The 18,958-nt window shown below is 43.2% G+C and overlaps 1 protein-coding gene across 4 annotated transcripts in view; it reads left to right on the top strand.

Moving 5' to 3' along the window:
- PBX3 (PBX homeobox 3) overlaps positions 1 to 18,958 on the top strand; it is a 224,048-nt gene that overhangs the window by 187,633 nt on the left and 17,457 nt on the right. For all 4 annotated transcript variants that reach the window (XM_035112891.2, XM_035112892.2, XM_035112890.2 and 1 more), the window contains 2 exons: positions 3,250 to 3,440; positions 6,340 to 6,475. In XM_035112891.2, the coding sequence (XP_034968782.1) occupies positions 3,250 to 3,440; positions 6,340 to 6,475 (327 nt within the window). The remainder of the gene's footprint in view (positions 1 to 3,249; positions 3,441 to 6,339; positions 6,476 to 18,958) is intronic.

Here is an 18,958-nt window from a genome sequence, read left to right as displayed (position 1 = left end):
CATACTTTGGGGTTACAGGAGCTTTCTATAATGTATGGTATGGTTTTGTTTTGTTTTGTTTTTTGTTTTGTAGCAAATATTTTGGTATAAGCTCTGCAAATAACTTATTTGGTCCAAATAAGATAAAAGGATAGTAACAAGAGGGATGGGGATAGCAACTCTTCTCGTAAAGACTGCCTGACATTAATTGCATGATTACAATTATGTATTACTTTTAAATTTTAAATAACAGCTGTTGGGTGTGTGTGGCAGCATTATTTGGGACCATGGTTTAACCCTCCCACTATAACCAATGCCCCCCCACCTGGAAGCTGCTATTAGGGGAACTTCCATTGGCACTAATAGTAGCTTATTTTCTGGGTGAGTAACAGCTTCCAGAGGAAAGGAATCTTTTTATCAGGACTATTAAGGAAGAAATGGTTCCAGTCCAGTCCCTATCCTGTTTCCACACATCCATAGCTGCTATGTAAATTATAAAAACAGATTAATGGCAATCATGCAATTAAAATATTGCTTAGTTTGATCCTGAAAGGCTTGTTAAATCTTGAGGAAGGAAAATGGAGAATGAGGTGGTAGTTCTGTAGCTTTCAGATATGTGAAAGATTATATCAACAGGACAGATTTCTGTTGGGTCCAAGGAGCAAAAATGTTTGGTTTGTATACAAAGAATAAAGAGACTGGAGATTATGTAGTTGTGATCCCTTTCATCAGGACACCTTGTTGGTGGAAGCTTAAGAGCTGATCACAGAGCTCCTGATGCACACTGTGGAGAGAACTTTACAGAGACCGTAAACCCATCCCTTTTATTAGGGTTGGCTGAAGGGCAAGAGTGTTAAGCATAATATAAGGGCTTTCAAGTTACATAGAACATAGGACTAGGACAAACATCTTTTTTATTCAGGGAATTCTGGGGGAAAGAAAATAATAGTCACCAACTGATCAGAGATGTGAAGGGAAACTACCTGAATTCGGAGGCAGCAGGTTGTGGATGAGATTGCCCCCCTTTTGCACATTTACTGGGGGCCAGGACTTAAAAGGAGCTCCTTTGCAGCTCTGAGCAGCTGGTGGCTGCCATTTGCTCCCTGTCTGTGTATGGAGTGTTAGGGGAGAGGTAGTACCTCAGGCAGGGGACATGTCATGCTCCTTCTGGGTAGTTTGTCCACCTTTGGTTCCCCCTGCACTCACTTCTCACCTGTGTCCCCTAGAAGCTGTCAGCATGTGACAGCAGGCACACTCCCAGAATGGCTTTGACTGGCCAGCTAAGGGCAGCCGAGGGGTCTCAAACCTTCAGTGAGTTAGAGACTTCCCTGCATGCAAAGACAGGCTCCAGCAGATTGAGCAGATGAGACCAATAGTGGGTTTAACAGCGGTGGTTTCTGCATGTGCTGTAGAGGGAAGTGAGGGGCTGATGGGGTATGTCAACCTGGGAAGGCAGCCCATATAAGAGAAGGAAAACTCTGATCCTGAACCTCTGCTACCTTGTGACTATAGTCATTTGTAAGAAAGGCTTTGAGAGTAAACCCCGATGAAAGATCTGTCCCTGCTGCCTTGTGGGCCATCTTTGGGAGAAGAAAAGGCTAAGGAGTAAACCCTACACAAATCCAGAGTGAAGTCCCTAAGGCAGTTGGATGGTGTCTTGTATGCCTCCTTCCAGCAACTCCTGCAGCCAAGCTGGGGCCAAATGTATTGCTCTGCTTTCCTTTGGACCACATCAGTGAAGCTGAGAAGGGAGGTCTTGTCATTTGGGAAGCCCAGGACCCTCATACACACTGCCCTGGCTTGCTCCCCAGTGAGGTTACTTTAGTGCTGATAACACAGTGAAAACAACACGGGAGGCAGCAGTTAGAGTTACCGGTCTCTGCCACAGCAGAGCCACAGCAAACACTGTGATTTCTCCAGCGGTTTTACTTCACCCCTGGAGGTGCACTTCATAGTCTCTTGAGACAGACAGGTACCAACAACACCCTGAATTCCCTACTTCAGCAAATGCAATGGAGCTCCAGTGAGCTTCCCCTTGAAAATTGTGTACCCACCAAACTGCTGAAGTTCCCCTGAACTCCAATTTATTTTCAGGTCATAAAATGGGAGGGGGAGATTTCATCTCAGCACTTTCTTCAACTGATGCGTTAAAATTAAAAATGGGGGGAGAATAGGTTGTGAGAGGGGACGGTGCCGATGTGCCAGAGAAGAGCTTGTGCTATGCTAGCTGTTAAGTTGATCAGTTTGGCAGGTGAAGCCAAATCCACATATTTATATATTTGGCACATTTATATCCTCTATCTTCTATCATAGAACTCAGGGCAGCATACATAGGGTTCACAGATATCTCCCAACCAGGCCCTGACCGGCCCCCCCAACCTGCTTATCTTCTTCAGGTTGCTGCATTTTTTTGCCAACACCTCAGAACATGTCTCCCAGCCTCTGTGCCCTCCATGTGTTTTGCACTACAACCCCCATAATCACCAATCATTTGCCATTATCGCTGAGGCTGATGGGAGTTGTAGTCCAAAACATCTGGAGAGCACCAGGTTGGGGAAGGATTCCCTGGGATATATCCCTCTCTCATTCTGAATGCCCTTCTCTATTCCAAAGTCTCATAGTCTTAGCTAAATCCTACCATCAAATACCTGTTTTGTTTCTCCCTTTTTCCTCTAGTAAAATCACCACCAACCTCAGCTTTGTCACTTCCCCATTACTACTGATGATAATGTCTCTGAACAGATATTACTAGCCAAAGCTTGATGGTTTCCCAGAACCAGGGGACTTATAAATCTGCTCAGACTATTCCATCCTATAATCCACCAGGGAACCAAAGGTCACTAGGAGACTGCACACCCTGTCTCCCAGGAAGAACATCATGGCAAGGGGAAGAACCTGAACCCATCAATGCATTGGTCACTGAAAGTGCAGCTGCTCCAATGCTTGCTTTCCTCTTCCCTCCCAATTTCTTTTTCATTTTATATTGTGTCTATCAGATTGTGAGCCTCTGGGCAATAATTGTCTTGTTTTTAATCTCTGTTCAGTGCTTAGACAATTGTCAGTGCTTTACCAAGAGTTAAAACTAATAATAATAATAAATGCTAATGGAGTTAATTGATAATAAATAAAAACAACCAGCTCTCTTAAGGCTGGGTACATAGAAAATTTGTAAACATTTTCTTCTTGTTGAGATCAGGATGTGATATGACTTTGCCAAAACCTGTAACTGTCCCTATAACTTTGCCCCTGTAACTGTCCCTTCCTTCTTAGGCTTGTAATGAATTTACCACACACGTGATGAACCTTCTTCGAGAGCAAAGTCGGACACGCCCCATTTCTCCAAAGGAAATAGAGAGGATGGTAGGCATCATCCATCGGAAGTTCAGCTCCATCCAGATGCAGCTTAAGCAAAGCACTTGTGAAGCCGTCATGATATTGAGATCACGGTTCCTTGATGCCAGGTAGGTCACAAGACTTATGTTTTGTTTTTGATTTGTTGGTGATTTGTCCAACACTACAGAATTTGACTTTTCTTTACAGCCAGTGGGGTGTAGCTAATGTTAGTCTTACTCAGAGTGGACCCACTGAAATTAGTGAACCCTCAGTTAAGCCCCCTGGATGAACTGTGTGTGCCCTGACATCCGTTGGCTGCAAGAGCCAACTTTTCTGACCAGCTGAACAGCTCCTGGCAGGACAGGAATTTATATATGAATCCTTGCTGCGTACAGGAATTTCCAAATGAAAGGACAGAAAGGACGTGGTTATTCTAGGAGGGGCAGAAGTTCATGGCCAATATTTAGTACTCGGAGGAGGCAAACTTCCATGCTGACTGGGTGCAGACAGATGTAACAGTTTAACACTAGTCGCTGTTGGTTCTTCAGTCATGGTGTGATCCTACCTTCTCAGCTTGCCTTACACGGGCTGACGCATACCAGCCAATCACCAAGTCTTACCCGTCCTCTCATGTTTTGCATGGGCTGCTGGTTGGTTGCAAGGCCTTTTTGGTAGTAAAGCTTATTGCCAACCCCCTCCTTATACAGCATGCCTGACAGCACTTTAAGAACTCAGCAATGACATTTTGGTTACCAAATGGGTGCACCCCTAATCGGTGTGCAAATGAAAGAGGTTGCTGGCACTTGGAAAGGGAACAGCTGCACCTTTCAGAAGCATATTTTGCAAACAGTTCCTCTCAAAGAACAGAAAGCCTAGACAAAATAAGTGGAAGTGGAGTAATGAGAGAAACACGGCTCCAGGGAGAGCGGTAGAATGCCGGGGGATAAGCACACCATGATACTGATGGGCTGTAGCATGCCAGATGGAAGCTCCCTATGGAGTAGCCGTCCTATTGTGGTAGTTTGATTGTGGCAAGCCTGGAGGGGGAATGGAGCTTGGAGGGAAAACACTTAAAGGGAGTTTTCTAAAGGGAGGGGGAGAAAAGACTTCATGGAATTTTCTTTTTAAGAACTGAGTTTTATTGAAGAGATCTGTAATGATAATTATGGGTAGGAAATAAATATGCATAACAACTCTGTCTTCAGTATCACACCAGTAAACTGAACAATTAAACTATGCTCAATACTTCTTGCCCAACACTTCCTTCTGGTTCACATCTATTCCAAACTGAAATAAATTTGTCTCTGTTGCTCCAAGAGAGTAACTTGGATTGATATTTTCTCTTTTCATAGGTGTCTGATGTGGGTCAGTTTCAGTGTTGGCCCAAGGCATTTTGCTGCCTGAACCAGAGCTCAAATGTTTGTCCCTACCCCTAACTAGGGTTCTTTCTTCTTCTTCTTCTTCTTCTTCTTCTTCTTCTTCTTCTTCTTCTTCTTCTTCTTCTTCTTCTATCACTCGTAGCCGAGTAAGATTGTCTTCCATAAACACGGTTTTAGCAGTGGGTCCGTAAGTGACTGTGGAGGCCAATTCTGGATTTCTGGATCCACACATCCTTCCACAGTGGGGAGATTGGTTTCCAGGCAGGAGTTGATCATGGTGTGGATTTGCCAAGCATACGTTCCTCTTAGCATGTTTCTCCCTTGCATCATGAGATTGAGTGCTTGCAACTCCAACTGGAGTGCTTGCAGGCCAATGTTTCCCAGTTGTCAGTGTTTATACTACATTTTTAAAGATTTGCCTTGAGACAGTCTTTAAACCTCTTTTGTTGACCACCAACATTACATTTTCCATTTATAAGTTCGGAATAGAGTAGTTGCTTTGGAAGACAATCATCAGGCATCCGCACAACATGACCAGTCCAACGAAGTTGATGCATCATTGAGATACCAGCAGTAGTAGTAGTAGTAGGGGAGGGGCACCACAGGCTGCAGGGCGCCCTCCAGCAGGTGGACCCAGCACAGCCTGCAAACGCAGCATGGGGTGCGCCACGGTGTGGGGGGCATCCTCAGCCGCCTCCCTCCCAGCCTCAGCTGCCCTCCAGCAGGCGCAGTACTGCCCCAAAAAGCAGCACTGGGCACACCGCTTATGCGGCATAAGCCAGCCTGCTGAGCGTTGCAGCTGCTGCATCCCTCCCAGCCACAAGTGGGTCCAGTGCTGCCGGAAAAAGCAGCATGGAGCACTTCACCAAGTGGGCACCTGGAAGGGACACCTGTGATGGGCGTGGCTGGCATGTGCTGGCCTGCAGGTTTCCCTCCCGAGTCCTGGACAGTCTCCCAGCAGTGCACCCCACAATGTTCTTTCTGACAGTGCTGGGATGGCACAAACCAGCTTCTTCCCTCCTGGTGTGTGGGGTGCACGCACATAACACACACACACACCCCAGGTGCTGCCGGGGATTGCTATGCCGGTGGATACCAGCTTCTGTCTTCATCTGCTCCCTTCTCATGGGAACAGCCCAGCCAGAATAGCCAATGATCAGGTGTTGTGGCAGTGCTTGTCTAATAGCACCTGGAGGGCCACAGGTTGCCTCACCCTTGCCTCGGAGGGAAAGAGACAGGTGGAGATGCAGATAAAGTCAGAGTACCTTGTACAATGTCAGGATTTCCCACACCACCCAAAATGTGTGTCTCATTAATATATAAATAATATAAATAAGTTCATCGGTAACCTGAAATCTTGGTTTGCGCATCTTTAAACTTCTAAGAACAACAGGTAAGTGGGATCTGGACCTTTGATGGAGAGAGATGGGCGAATAGGTTCTTCCACAGATAAGCAATTGCTCCTCTTCTATCAGTTACTAGCCTCTCACATCGGCCCTGATAAGGGCCAAGTGGTGAAGCATCAATTTCAACTAGCAAAGGTTAGAGAGAAGTCTGCTTTCCATATTTATATCCTAGCTAACTTTCAGTAATCAAGTCTCACAGCTGTAATTTCTTTTTTTCCTTGCTTTCTTTCCTCTTTTTGCAGGCGGAAAAGGCGCAACTTCAGTAAACAAGCCACAGAAATCTTGAACGAGTATTTTTACTCTCACCTCAGCAACCCCTACCCCAGTGAAGAAGCCAAAGAAGAGCTGGCAAAGAAATGCAGCATTACAGTATCACAGGTAGGCTGAAGTTTTCACCAAGCTGCTTGAAAGCAGGTTTTTTACTATGGGAAGAGCCTTTGTCTCTCTTCGCTTCCTAAAATAACAAGAGCCTTCCTTCCAGAGACTGGTAGAGCTGAGTACCATTAAGGAGGAATTCTTGAAATTGGCCTGTCTATCCCCCAAGTGGTGTCAATTAACTACAAATGAATGACAAGTCCATTGAAAAGTGTTTTGGAAAACTAAAAAGTGATGCTTAAGTGATTGATTTATTGCACTTACATCCCACCCTTCATCAATTGCATGATTCCAGGGTGGGTTACACCACAATAAAATGCATAGAAATGCAATCAAAAACATTTACAGTGAATAATCTAGAACTCGATTATCAAGTTAGACCTCAGCAGAAATTGCATAAGCAGCATCAAAACAGTTCCCAACAAAAGGGAAAAAAAATATTTAACTAGCATTGATACGTGGCAAGTGATGATGCCAATCATAACACTGGAGGGAGGGAATTCCACTCACACCCCGTATCACAATGAAGCTCTTGGCAGGAGCATGAGGAGGGTTTCTGCTGCAGCTCTTAATGCACAGTCAGGACTAGTGTAGAGAGTTGTGCCCCTTTGTGTATTTAGACCTCAAGACATTAGTAACTGCTTCTTACTGAGCTGAGCTGTTATTCTTTCCCACTGATTCTGGAGATGCCATTCTGGAGATCAGGGATTAAATTGGAAGCCATCTATTGCAGTCCCTCTTCTTTCAGAGTCAGTGTGGTATAGTAGTTAAGAGCGGTGGACTTGTAATCTGGGGAACCGGGTTCGCGTCTCCGCTCCTCCACATGCAGCTGCTGGGTGACCTTGGGCTAGTCACACTTCTGTGAAGTCTCTCAGCCTCACTCACCTCACAGAGTGTTTGTTGTGGGGGAGGAAGGGAAAGGAGAATGTTAGCCGCTTTGAGACTCCTTCGGGTAGTGATAAAGCAGGATATCAAATCCAAACTCCTCCTCCTCTTCTTCCTCTGGGTGTGGGAATTAATGGTGGAAGTGAGATCTGTCAGCTTCTGGTTTTTAACTTCCAGGAGTCACATTGTAGCCAGCACAATGAGATCCTTGAGCGGGTTGGAGTGGGGTGTATTTACAGGCTTCATGGTCACCTGGTGGAAGTCACTTCATCATGGGTGAATATTGCCCATTTTTTGGAGGTTTTGCTAAACCTTTGCAGGTGGAATGAGCGAGTCTCTTGGCTTTTAGTTCAGAACAGGGTTAGTAAACTTGTGCCTTGCCAGATGTTGCTGTCTTCTATTTCCCATCATTTCTTGGCCAATGGTCATGCTGGCTGGGGTGATGGGAGTTGAAGTCTGGCAACACCTGGAAGGCTACAGGTTACCTGTCTCTGATTTATAAGCACTCTTGATTGTCTTTCTGCAGCAAAAGCACCCAAAAAGACATATAGTTGTTTGAAAATAGCAGCTTTAAAAAACCACCAACAAAAATCAACTACCCAAGTACCTATAGATCAATCTTTTAATGCCCGAGAGAATAAAAAATATTCACTCTATGTATTCATTTTCTCAGTAGGGTAGGGTAGCCGGGCCTTGCTGTGTAGTTAGTCTCAAAGCTGCAGTGCCACCACTGAGAAGGCCAAGCCTTGGGCCCTGTTGTGGCCTGTGCAAGCAGTTTCAGTGCACTTTGGGATGGTGCAGTCGCAGGCACACAAAAGATCGAGTTTTCAGTTATCCTATTTATGTATTTATTTCATTTCATTTACATCCCACCTTTTTCTCCAAGCAGCTTAAAATTAAAGTGGCATACATGTTCCTTCCCCCTCTGTTTAATCTCCACAACAACCCTGTTAGGCTGAGAAGCAGTGACCGCTCTAGGGTCACCCAGTGCATTTCATGCCCTAGTGGGGATTTGAACCCTGGTCTCCCATGTCCTAATCCGACACTCTAACTACTCTTCACAGTTCTATAATACAAAATCTTTACCTGGTACTATCTATTATATTTCATATTGTTTGTAAGTTGCCTTGAGACTGTTTGTAGAAGGCAACTAAGACATTTAATAAATAATAATAATAAATAAATAAATAATTACTCATCAATCAGATTACAGTATTATACATTAAACATTGAATCAGTATGGCAAAATGTATTTTTGGGTCAATTTTCCTGCAATTGGCCAAAGCCTACACAAAGCCTCTTACTCATAGCCAATCAGAATGCAGCCCTTTGGTAACAGTTCAATGACAGCTGTTTGTGCTGTAGCAATAAAAGTCTAGTAGACAAAACGACTGAGGCACTTGGTACATTAGAAGTGTCACAGGCTTAAAATACTGCAGCGGGATCTGTGTCTCCTGTCTCAGATGAGATGACTTAGCTGTGGGGAGAGTTTTAGATTTCTATTCATGCCCAAACATATAGCTTAACGTCTAAAGGCTCTAAAGGCATCACAGTTGTCTTTAATGTGAACTGCAGGCAGCACCAGCAATGTTTGGAAAGAAAGAAAAAAAGCAAATCTCCCAGCAACACAAACATGGAACTTTGATTTTGCATCTTTCTGGTGGTTGTGTATGGAAATAGAGCATAAAGCTGTGAAGGATGCATTTCTAATGTTGATGTTTTCAGCTTTAACAAATTTACAAATGCACCATGCTGAGAAACAAAAATAAATACTTACACACTCTAATTTATCACTATTGGTTCATGATATTTAATTTTAACAAAAAAGAGAGGAAATGTACTGACATTTCAGTTTAGAAGTGTCAGAGTATTGGTACTATTTTCACTACTCCTCTGGACTCTCTTTTAGTCTTTTACTGTCTCTGTCTTTCCGACTCAGTCAGAATTTGCCCTTGTGACATTCTCCCAGAGGGCAGTTAGGGGCCAGTCCATAGTTGCAAAAAGCCACATGAATATGAAGTAACTATTTTTGCTTTTCATTGTTAGTATTTATAATAATGGTATGTCACATTTCATTTGAAGAAGAAAAACATAGCTACAGTTATTGCTTGTTAATAATAATATAAAAAAAAATCAATTGGTAGTTCTAGTGTGGAGATCTGTTAACAGTCCACATACTCTAATTTTCAATATGGCTCCTTTAAATGAATGTTGTGAAATATAAGAAGCTGCATTATACCAAATCAGACCTTTGGTCCAGCTAAAAAAATACTGTGCACTTTGGCTAACAATGACTCTCTAGGGTCTCCACTGGAGGTTTGAGGTTTTCCTACTACTTGATCCTTTTAAAATGGAGATGCCAGAGATATGTCCAAGAGCTTTGTGCATGAGAAACATGCATTGTGCTACATGTTCATGGGCACTCCCAAGGCATTCACCATATTACTCAGCTTGTGAACTTGCTTGAGGGAATCTGACCAGTACTGGGCTGCCTAGATTTTTGGTCTGACCAAACATGGCTGTTCTTCAGTTTATAGCAGGCTTCCTCAACCTCGGCCCTCCAGATGTTTTTGGCCTACAACTCCCATGATCCCTAGCTAGCAGGACCAGTGGTCGGGGATGATTGGAATTGTAGTCTCAAAACATCTGGAGGGCCGAGGTTGAGGAAGCCTGGTTTATAGGAAAATGTTCCCAAATGTTTTCCGAGGGCAAAGCCAAACTGGAGCCAAACTGGGAGGTGGTGTAATTTTCTACTGCAGATAATCCTTCCCATCAGTGTTTCAAGCAGTGTCTGAGCATAAGCCACTAAGGTTTGCAAGTTCTGTTCTTTCAGATTGATTAGCAGCCCAACTTTAGCTTGTTGAAATAAGAGACGATGTGGGATTTGGCTATTGCAGCTCTTGCCAATCTGGTGCACTCCAGATGTTTTGGACTACAACTCCCATTAGTCTCAGCCAGCACAGCTGTTGCATTCCAGAAGATCAGGAGGGCACTAGGTTGACAAAGGCTGGGCTAATAAATCTCTGGTGCAATTGTGGCAGGTTCAAGCAGTAGTGCTTGTGGCATTGTCCTTGGAGAAACAAATTGCCCTTCATGAGGTAGTCAGTCTTGGCTTTGACCCATGCACCAAATGAAAAATTCTAGTATAAAACTATTGACCTCATAAACAAAGGCAATGGAAGTAAATGCATGCATCCTAAAGTGGTATATAATTCCTTCCAGTAGCACCTTAGAGACCAACTAAGTTTGTCATTGGTCTGAGCTTTCGTGTGCATGCACACTTCTTCAGATACAGGTATATAATTGCTCAGTGTGTTGTTGCTGTTTGCTTTTTATTAATATTTGTTGTTACTATTGGTAACAGCTATGAAGCAGACAAGGTGCCTGTGGTACAGGCGTTCTACCTTTTACAACTTCCTTCAACAGCAGACATAAAATTAACCTTCACCTCCTTGTTTTCCCTGCCCCCAAACGCAGTAATTAAGAAAGTTTCCAGGAAAGAAACATTGCCCTGCAGAAAGCTTTTTGTTCTTCTTTAAATGTTCATCTCTTCTCGTTTCACACTCAGTCATTATATCCTCTTTTCCGCACCACTCCACAGCTGCCGCCTGCTGCTGCACCACCAAGTTTTGTTGTCCTGGGGGCAAGAGATGGATGCACGCTTCTCCTCACTCCCCCACCCCAATCCTCATTCTTGTCTCTCAGCAGAAACTTGGGAAGCCTTGCTTAGCAGTGTATGCTGCAATTTGCCCTTTGGCTGTTTCATTCATACAATCACAGAACTGAAATAGTCAGGCCCAGAGTCCTCTGTAGAACTGGGAGTGTGTTGGGGTGTGTGTGCTGAAGAAACCCCCCTCTCCCTGCACAAACAGGAGCCTCCTGTCTTGGCTCAATTGGACAAGCTAAACAGCCCCAGGGTGTGTTGTTTCCACTCCACTTACTTTGCGCTCCTAAAGCTTTCTCTGAGTCTCAGGCCTTCTGGCTGATGGGAGAACTTGTGCCGATAGACACTAATTAGAATTTAAAAGCGTGATTCATGTATGATATGATTTTTTTATTTTTTTAAAAAAGAAAAAGGCCTTCTCAAATGAAACAAGAGTTACATGCTACAAAGGAACAAACTATTCAAGCCTGATTAAACTCTGTAAGAGCCAATGCTCCTTTGTAATCGTAGATGGGACTACTTATTTATTGAACAGAAAGGTTGAGTGTTTGGTGATTCATACGAATCAGACACCCACACCCACACCTTACTTTGGAGACTCTGGCAGGCTGCTGCCAGTCGGGGCTGAGCTTAAAAATAAATCTGGTCCAAGTTATCTTACTACGTTACAGAAAGCACACAGTTGCTCTATTCTTTCAGAATTGTGCTATTTGCTTAGCATCTCTGAGGAATACGAAGATTCATGCTAAAAATACATACTGGGGAGAGCCTATTTACCGTTTGTGGTTTCCATGGCCTACTTCTTCCTCTTTCTGCTGCTCCCAGTTTTCCTGAGTTCAGGAAGCGTTTGTGGTTTCACTTAGCATTAAGCTGCAGAGAGCAGATGGATGAGATCTGTTTGGATACACACATATAAAATAATACACAGATCAGATTTTTCAAGGACCATATTAAGCCAAACGTATTTATTAAAATGAGTATCAAACACAATTTCATTTTAATAGCATGGGAGATGCAGTATTAGGGAGGAGGGAATTTCTTCCACACAGAGCATTGTTGTCCATGATCTTTCTGCTCTGCATGTGTTTGTGAGAGAGGAGGAGGTGTCTAGTTATTGTGGCTGCAAGTGTGTCTAGTCTCTCTAGCAGTGTCTGGCAGACCCCCTATGAAAGAGCAGAGCACTTCTTTGCTAATATGGTAATGTAACATGGCTTCAAGCACAAGTATGGGTGAGGAGGGGGAGAGGGGTTAGGCAGATATGTTAAGTCTATATATTTGAAACTTTTATAAAGAGGGAGCTGGCGTTGTGTGTGTGTGTGTGTGTGTGTGTGTGTGTGTGTGTGTGTGTGTGTGTCTGTTTTGAGATTATGCAATTAATTATTTAATTAACAATAAACAAAATTAAAGAAAAATAAAACAAACAAAACTGCAGAGACAAAACAACTCATATTAAAAAAACAAAGCAAACAAAACAGGAAAAAGCAGAAAGGGGCAGAAATTACATCAAGGTAGGTGCCAGGCCACCTGTCCTGGGGAGAATTTACAAGCAAGTGCACTGTCACAAAGAAGGACCTTTCCCTTGTAACCACCCTCCATGCTTCGGCTACCGAAGGCACTTTAAAAAGGGCCTCTATTGAAAATCTTAGTATGCAGGCAGGCATTTGTGGAGACCAGTAAGCCTTCAGGTGATGAGAGCAGACCAGGGAGCAAAGGATTGCAGCTGTTCCTCTTCTCCTTGCACCCTTCCAGGACCTGGGCATTCTTTTTTGTTTGTTTGTTTAAAAACCACTTAATATTTAAAAGTCTTTTGAGTGCTCTACAAAAGCACAACATAAAAGCAATAAAACAGTATCATGGAAATGGACCCCAACTTAAAAAACACTTTAAAAAGACCAGAAATGCAACTCCACCTTTCCAAATTTCATAATCTGTTAACATTTAACTAGGAGCAGGGCATAAAGCATGCACTACAGATAAACAAGGAGAAGTGGAACAAGAAATTTTGCCTGCAGTTTGTGGTCCATAAATTTGCAGTCTTCCCCTGCTTTTTTATTTTTAATAATGATGCTTCAGTGATCCCCATCGCTGTCTCAGATCAAATGTTTTTCTTTCCTGCAAGTAATAGTCCTTGTCAGGGAGGAGAATCGGAGCCACAACCTCCCTACAGTTGTGCATCTTGATGATTTAAGTAATAATTTATTGCCTTTTTTATTTAACATTGTAATTAACATGATAAATAAGTGCAAGGGTATTGTTTGAAATGTAATATACAGTTAAGCCCAATTAATTAATTGGCCTTCAGTGATTGGGAGCCGAATGATGTTCTTTTTTAATGTGGGGATAGTTTGTTTTAATGAAAAATGTGCTACTAAATAGGTTTATCTTGTACACACTGGCTTGTGCTCACACACACACACACACACACACACACACACACACACACACACACAAACTAAACTAACTTTTAACACATGAAGGAACTGAGAGAGATGTGAAGATAATAGTTCCCAGAATGATTTGTAGATGAGTCAAACGTTTAGAATGGTTTGGCTTTCTATAAAATGTTACTTCTGGAATTATTTTATCTTCTGTTTGTTTTCTTAAAGCAGTAGCTTTCAAAATGTTTTCTACAATTCTTTGGATGCTGTTCAAGGATTCCTCATTGGTAACATGTGTAATGGCAGATAAGTTTTCTTAAGGACAGCTGACAACTGCCACCTGTCTCTCCCTGCATTATGGAGCCTTGGATGTGTTCCAAGACATATTCTTTAGTTTACGGCAGTGATGAGGAACCTGTGGCACTCCCAGATGTTGTTTGACTCCCAACTCTCATCAGCCCCAGCAAGCATGGCCAGTAGTCAAGGATGGTCAGAGTTGTAGTCCAGCAACATTTGGAAAGCCACAGATTCCCCATTCCAGGTGTATGAAGTAATGGAGGGCATGCCCTAGGAGTTTGTCCCAGAAATCTCTGTATAACAAAATGAAAATGTTGGCAGATTCCATGTTAGGGATGATTAGGTAAGGGGTTGAAAACAAACTGTTAGTATTGTAATACCTTTATATAAATCCATGGGGCTATCACATTTAGAACACGTTGTACTGCCCTGGTTGCCTTGCCTCAAAAAGGGGTACTATGGAGCTAGGAAAGGGCATCCAGAATGACGAAGGGATTTGAGCTCATTCCCTAAAAGGAAAGTCTTAAGTATTTGGGGCTTTTTATCTTAGAAAAATATGCATTATGAAAAAAAAATATGGGACTCAGGTGGCGCTGTGGGCTAAACCACTGAGCCTAGGGCTTGCTGATCGGAAGGTCGGCGGTTCAAATCCCTGTGACGGGGTGAGCTCCCGTTGCTTGGTCCAAGCTCCTGCCAACCTAGCAGTTCGAAAGCACATCAAAATGCAAGTAGATAAATAGGAACCGATATAGTGGGAAGGTAAATGGCGTTTCCATGTGCTGCTCTGGTTTGCCAGAAGCGGCTTTGTCATGCTGGCCACATGACCTGGAAGCTATACACCGGCTCCCTCGGCCAATAATGAGCGCGCAACCCCAGAGTCGGTCACGACTGGACCTAATGGTCAGGGGTCCCTTTACCTTTATCTTAGAAAAATAGACTGGGTTAGGGGATCTAATAGAGGTTTATAAAATTATGCACTGTGGACAGGGAGAAGCTTTTCTTATTTCATAATGCCAGGAGTAGGAATCATCCAGTGAAATGGATGAGCAGGAGATCCAGGATGGACAGAGCTGTTAATTAATTGATGGAATTTGCTACCACAAGATGTGGTGACAGCCACTAGCTTAGACAGCTCTAAAAGAGGATTAGTCAAATTCACTGAGGATAGACCTATAAATAGCTACTAGTTCCAGTGACTGTATGGAATTTCCAGGTTCAGAGGCAGTATGCACTCAGTAACAAATGCTTATGGGGTGGCAACAGCAGGGCTAAGAGGCTAATTTTCTTCAAGCCCCACCTATGGGCATCCTAGCGGCACCTGAATGGCCACTGTGAGAAGCAGGATGCTGGACTCTTCTTATGTGCAGATGCTTCTCCATGAAGAAGCTGATGTGGAATCTATTCCCTGGCCACAATTTTTAAGAATGCTACCCTAAAGGTCTTGAGGGTGCATGATACAACCTCCTTGCCAAAACTAAACAGATAGCTGTCTGGTCAGTGCCTTGATGGGAGAAATGCAGGCTACAATGTAATATACAAACATTTTGCATGCTACTGAACAAATTTAAGAACACTTTAGTTTCCCTTGGCCTCCCCAGTGGGATGCTTAATAGTGCTCCATAAACAACATTTCCACTGTTGAGTTCCTTTCCCCCCAATACCTTGTAATGTTTCGTTACTCTTACTCTGTCATGACTACAGTGCAGTCTGATATTAAGCCCACATCAGCTGCAGCGAACATGAATGGGAAAATGCATGACAATTGCAATCAGCTGCAGGACCACATTCTCCAGCATGAGTCAGCCTAAACATTGGTAACCCTTATCAGAGTCCAAATGGTTCTCTCCATTCCACCAGGTTTCGGTTACTGCACTATATTAATGTTATCCTCTAAGACCAAGCACTCCAATTCACCTGTCTTGGCCTGGAGGATTCTGGCATTAGCATGTAAACACTTAGATGCAGTGTCTCTCTCCAAGAATCTTTGGCACTTGTGTTTTGGCCTGGGGTGCTTTGGCCTCTATAAATTGCTATCATGGACACCTGAACTGGTTTTGTGTCTGCCCCACTGAAATTTTCATTATTTTTTCATCATCATCCCAGAGGGGACACTTGTTTTGAATTGGATCTGACCACTGCAATCAGTTTAAAAGCTGTTCTGTTACCTTTTTTATTTTAAGCACCAACAATCTGGTCCTATCCTGGTTCAAGTGGAGTCTATCTCTTTTGTATATACCAGGCTTGTCCCAAAATGTTCCCCTGTGCCAAACCAATCCAAACCCCTCTTTCTGACACCATTGCCTCATCCACATATTCAGACTACAAACTTGTCTCTGCCTAGCTGGCCATATGCGTATAGTGCCAGCTAGATAGCCTATAGCCAAGCTTCCCATAAGTCTTTCTGCTTACTCCAAAGGTCTTCATAAATCCCATTTTCAGAGAGTGATGTCTTCCCAGATTGGCACAAGCAGCACCTTAGTCAAGAGAGACTGCAGCCTCTCTTGATTAGATTTGGATTTCTTTATTGACTTCTGCAGAAACGGTCAAGATAATAACCCAATATGGGTTAAGCTTGCATTACGTTATTTATTTTTTTGCCAAAAAAGTCACTTTTGACTCTTTTGCTTGTGGCTGCAATTTTGCACTCTTCTTAATATTCTAATTTGAATTATGTTCCTAAGTTAGCATCAGGTCTTTAAAATGTTCCTTAAGGACAAAACACGGGGAAAGGGAAGGACCTATTGCATTCTCCCCAGATGGATATACCTGAAACTGGTGGGGATATATAGTGGGATAAGAGAGCTGAAAATAATGCCAATATATTTCACATCTGGCAATGTGCCCCTTTGGTGCCCCTTTTGGTTTCAGATTCTACATGGGTAGATGAGCCTAAAACACTCAGGGCACAAATTTTCATGGCCCTCTAGCAGATATAGTGGTTCATTTCCCAGAAGTCATGTATTTTGTGTTATCGAGTGTATACTCGATTCTGATCAAACTAAGCCTCCTAAATGCATTGGTTGCCTAATGTGATTTTTCCACAGCTCTCCTACCCCACTAATATGCCTTTCTTTGGTGACAGAATAGCAGATTCAAGGAGAGATGTTAGACCCTGAATTTCCCCAGTCATAAGATTAGGCCATATACAGTGTGCTCTGTAGCTGATACAGAGTTCCTAGAAGTTTGAGGAAGAATTTGGAACCATAGGAACCAATAATGGGGGCATCTGTGGTGCTCCAGATACTCCTGAACTGTAGCTAGCAAAATCCCTGAAGCTTGGCCTTGCTGGCAGGAGCTATTGGGAATCTTGTAACATCTGGAGGGCCACAGGTTCCCCACCCCTGCTGTAAACAGAGTGTTCTAGACTAGAACATACCCAATGCATCAATGGTAGCAGTTGGCCTTCACTCCCTTTCTCACATCAATGGGCTCTAAAGCAAATTGAAGGACCCAGAGCAAGGCCTCTGATTACTCTTGGCATCCAGAGAAGCTCATATGGGAGCTGGTTTAAATGTCCACTGTATCTGTATGCTTGAGGGATGAGATTAGCCTCTGTGCATCTGTCTTGTCAGTGGCAAACCATCTCAGAGTAAATGGGGAAACCCCAGATGCCTACTATTGCTACAAAGGATTCACCCAGATGTTTCCAGAAGGAACCAGGATGCTTAGCATAACTGTGGCTTTGATGGCTGCCAACCCTTTCTGCATTCCAGACAGTGGGCAGAGCTTTTGTGGCTGTTCCTCAAGCATGTTTCATGAAAGGCCAAGAAGGCAAAGATTTCTTGGCTTCAGCAGTCACTTTCTGCTTTCCTGGAATTTAGCTCCAGGAAAATGGGTTGCATTAAATGAGAAAGTAAAATAATAAATTGAGAAATTCTGTGTACAATTTTTGATGGAAGTGGATGGGTGGGGGACTAGCTCTGGCTTAGGTATTCATTTGGATGTGGAATGCAGGTTAAACATAACGTATGATCCACTGCTCCTTTCATTGCTTCCAATTAAACCTTGCTTGTTAGTTTAACCTCTAGGTAATCCCATCAAACAACGGATGTCAAGGCAACACTGCCCACAGTGGCTTTGGATGAGTGGCCATTAATTTTAATTGCCTTGATATTAAAGATTAAGAAGTAGTGGGACTAGCAGGGTGGAAACGATCCGACAAATCCACTCGCTGAGCCTTCCCCAGGCTGCAGGGATATTAAAATTTTACTGTGAGAATTAAACAAGCCTTTATTAGTGATGGCTGTTGTTTGATTGGTCCAGAGGTATGCATAAACACCAGATTCTTATATATCCACGGACAATATGGTTGACGTATAGAGATTCTGCAATTATGAAACTGTTAATAAAGCCATAATTGGATTGTCCACAGTAATTATTTGCTGGCTTTCATTAATGTATTATTGCTTCCTGACTGACAAGGTAATATTAAGTGCAATATATACAATACAGCCGTGTGTCGTCCTGGGAATGCAGCATGTAAAAAGATGCACCTTCACTTATTGCATTTAAAGCTTGGGGGCCTTTCATTAATTTATGTTAAAGCAAATGCCAGCATTATGGAACCAAGAAAGAATTCTCTTTTTCCCCCACACAGTGAAAATGCCTGATCCTAGCTGTAGAGTTGAGCAGTGTTTTTAACAACCAACTCTGACCAGTTAAAAGGTTAGCATCACAAAGCCCAACATTATTTGAGCAGGGTGGGGTACAAGGACAGATTGCTAACCTTTCTTCCCGTCAAAGTATAATGTACCGTAAGCAGCACATGTTGTGTCCTTACTTTCCATTGAAGGCTATAAAATGTCCAGCTAATGATTGCCTGTACCAAAAGATGTGGCAGCTCTAGACAAATACGTTAATTGTTTGGTTTTACCAAGCTCCACCCCGCAACAAGACTCTGGAAATCTGCATTATACTAGAGCAGGCTTGCCGTTCTATTCTGAAGGGCAATGGTTTTCCATGATTTCTGGCAGAGAAAGGATCTTCCCTATCCTTTTCGCTGGGGATGCCAGGGATTGAACCTGGGACCCCTTGCCAGCAAAGAATGTGCTCTTCCTACTGAGTGATGGAGCCTTCCCCATTGGGAAGCTAAAAGGGAGGGGAAGGTAACAGACTGTGTTTAGGAAATCTCAACTAGCAGAGTTCCCCACCCTGCCCCAGAATATTCATTGCTATAGGGCAACCATAAATGCCTCCATACTATCAGCAATCCGCACCCTCACTTCAGACGTATTTGCACAGCTAGCAACCAGCACCTACCTT

Source organism: Zootoca vivipara, chromosome Z (assembly GCF_963506605.1).
Source record: "Zootoca vivipara chromosome Z, rZooViv1.1, whole genome shotgun sequence".
Lineage (NCBI taxonomy): Eukaryota > Metazoa > Chordata > Lepidosauria > Squamata > Lacertidae > Zootoca > Zootoca vivipara.
The sequence above is the reverse complement of the archived record's forward strand: the minus strand, read 5'-3'. Positions and strand labels throughout refer to the sequence as shown.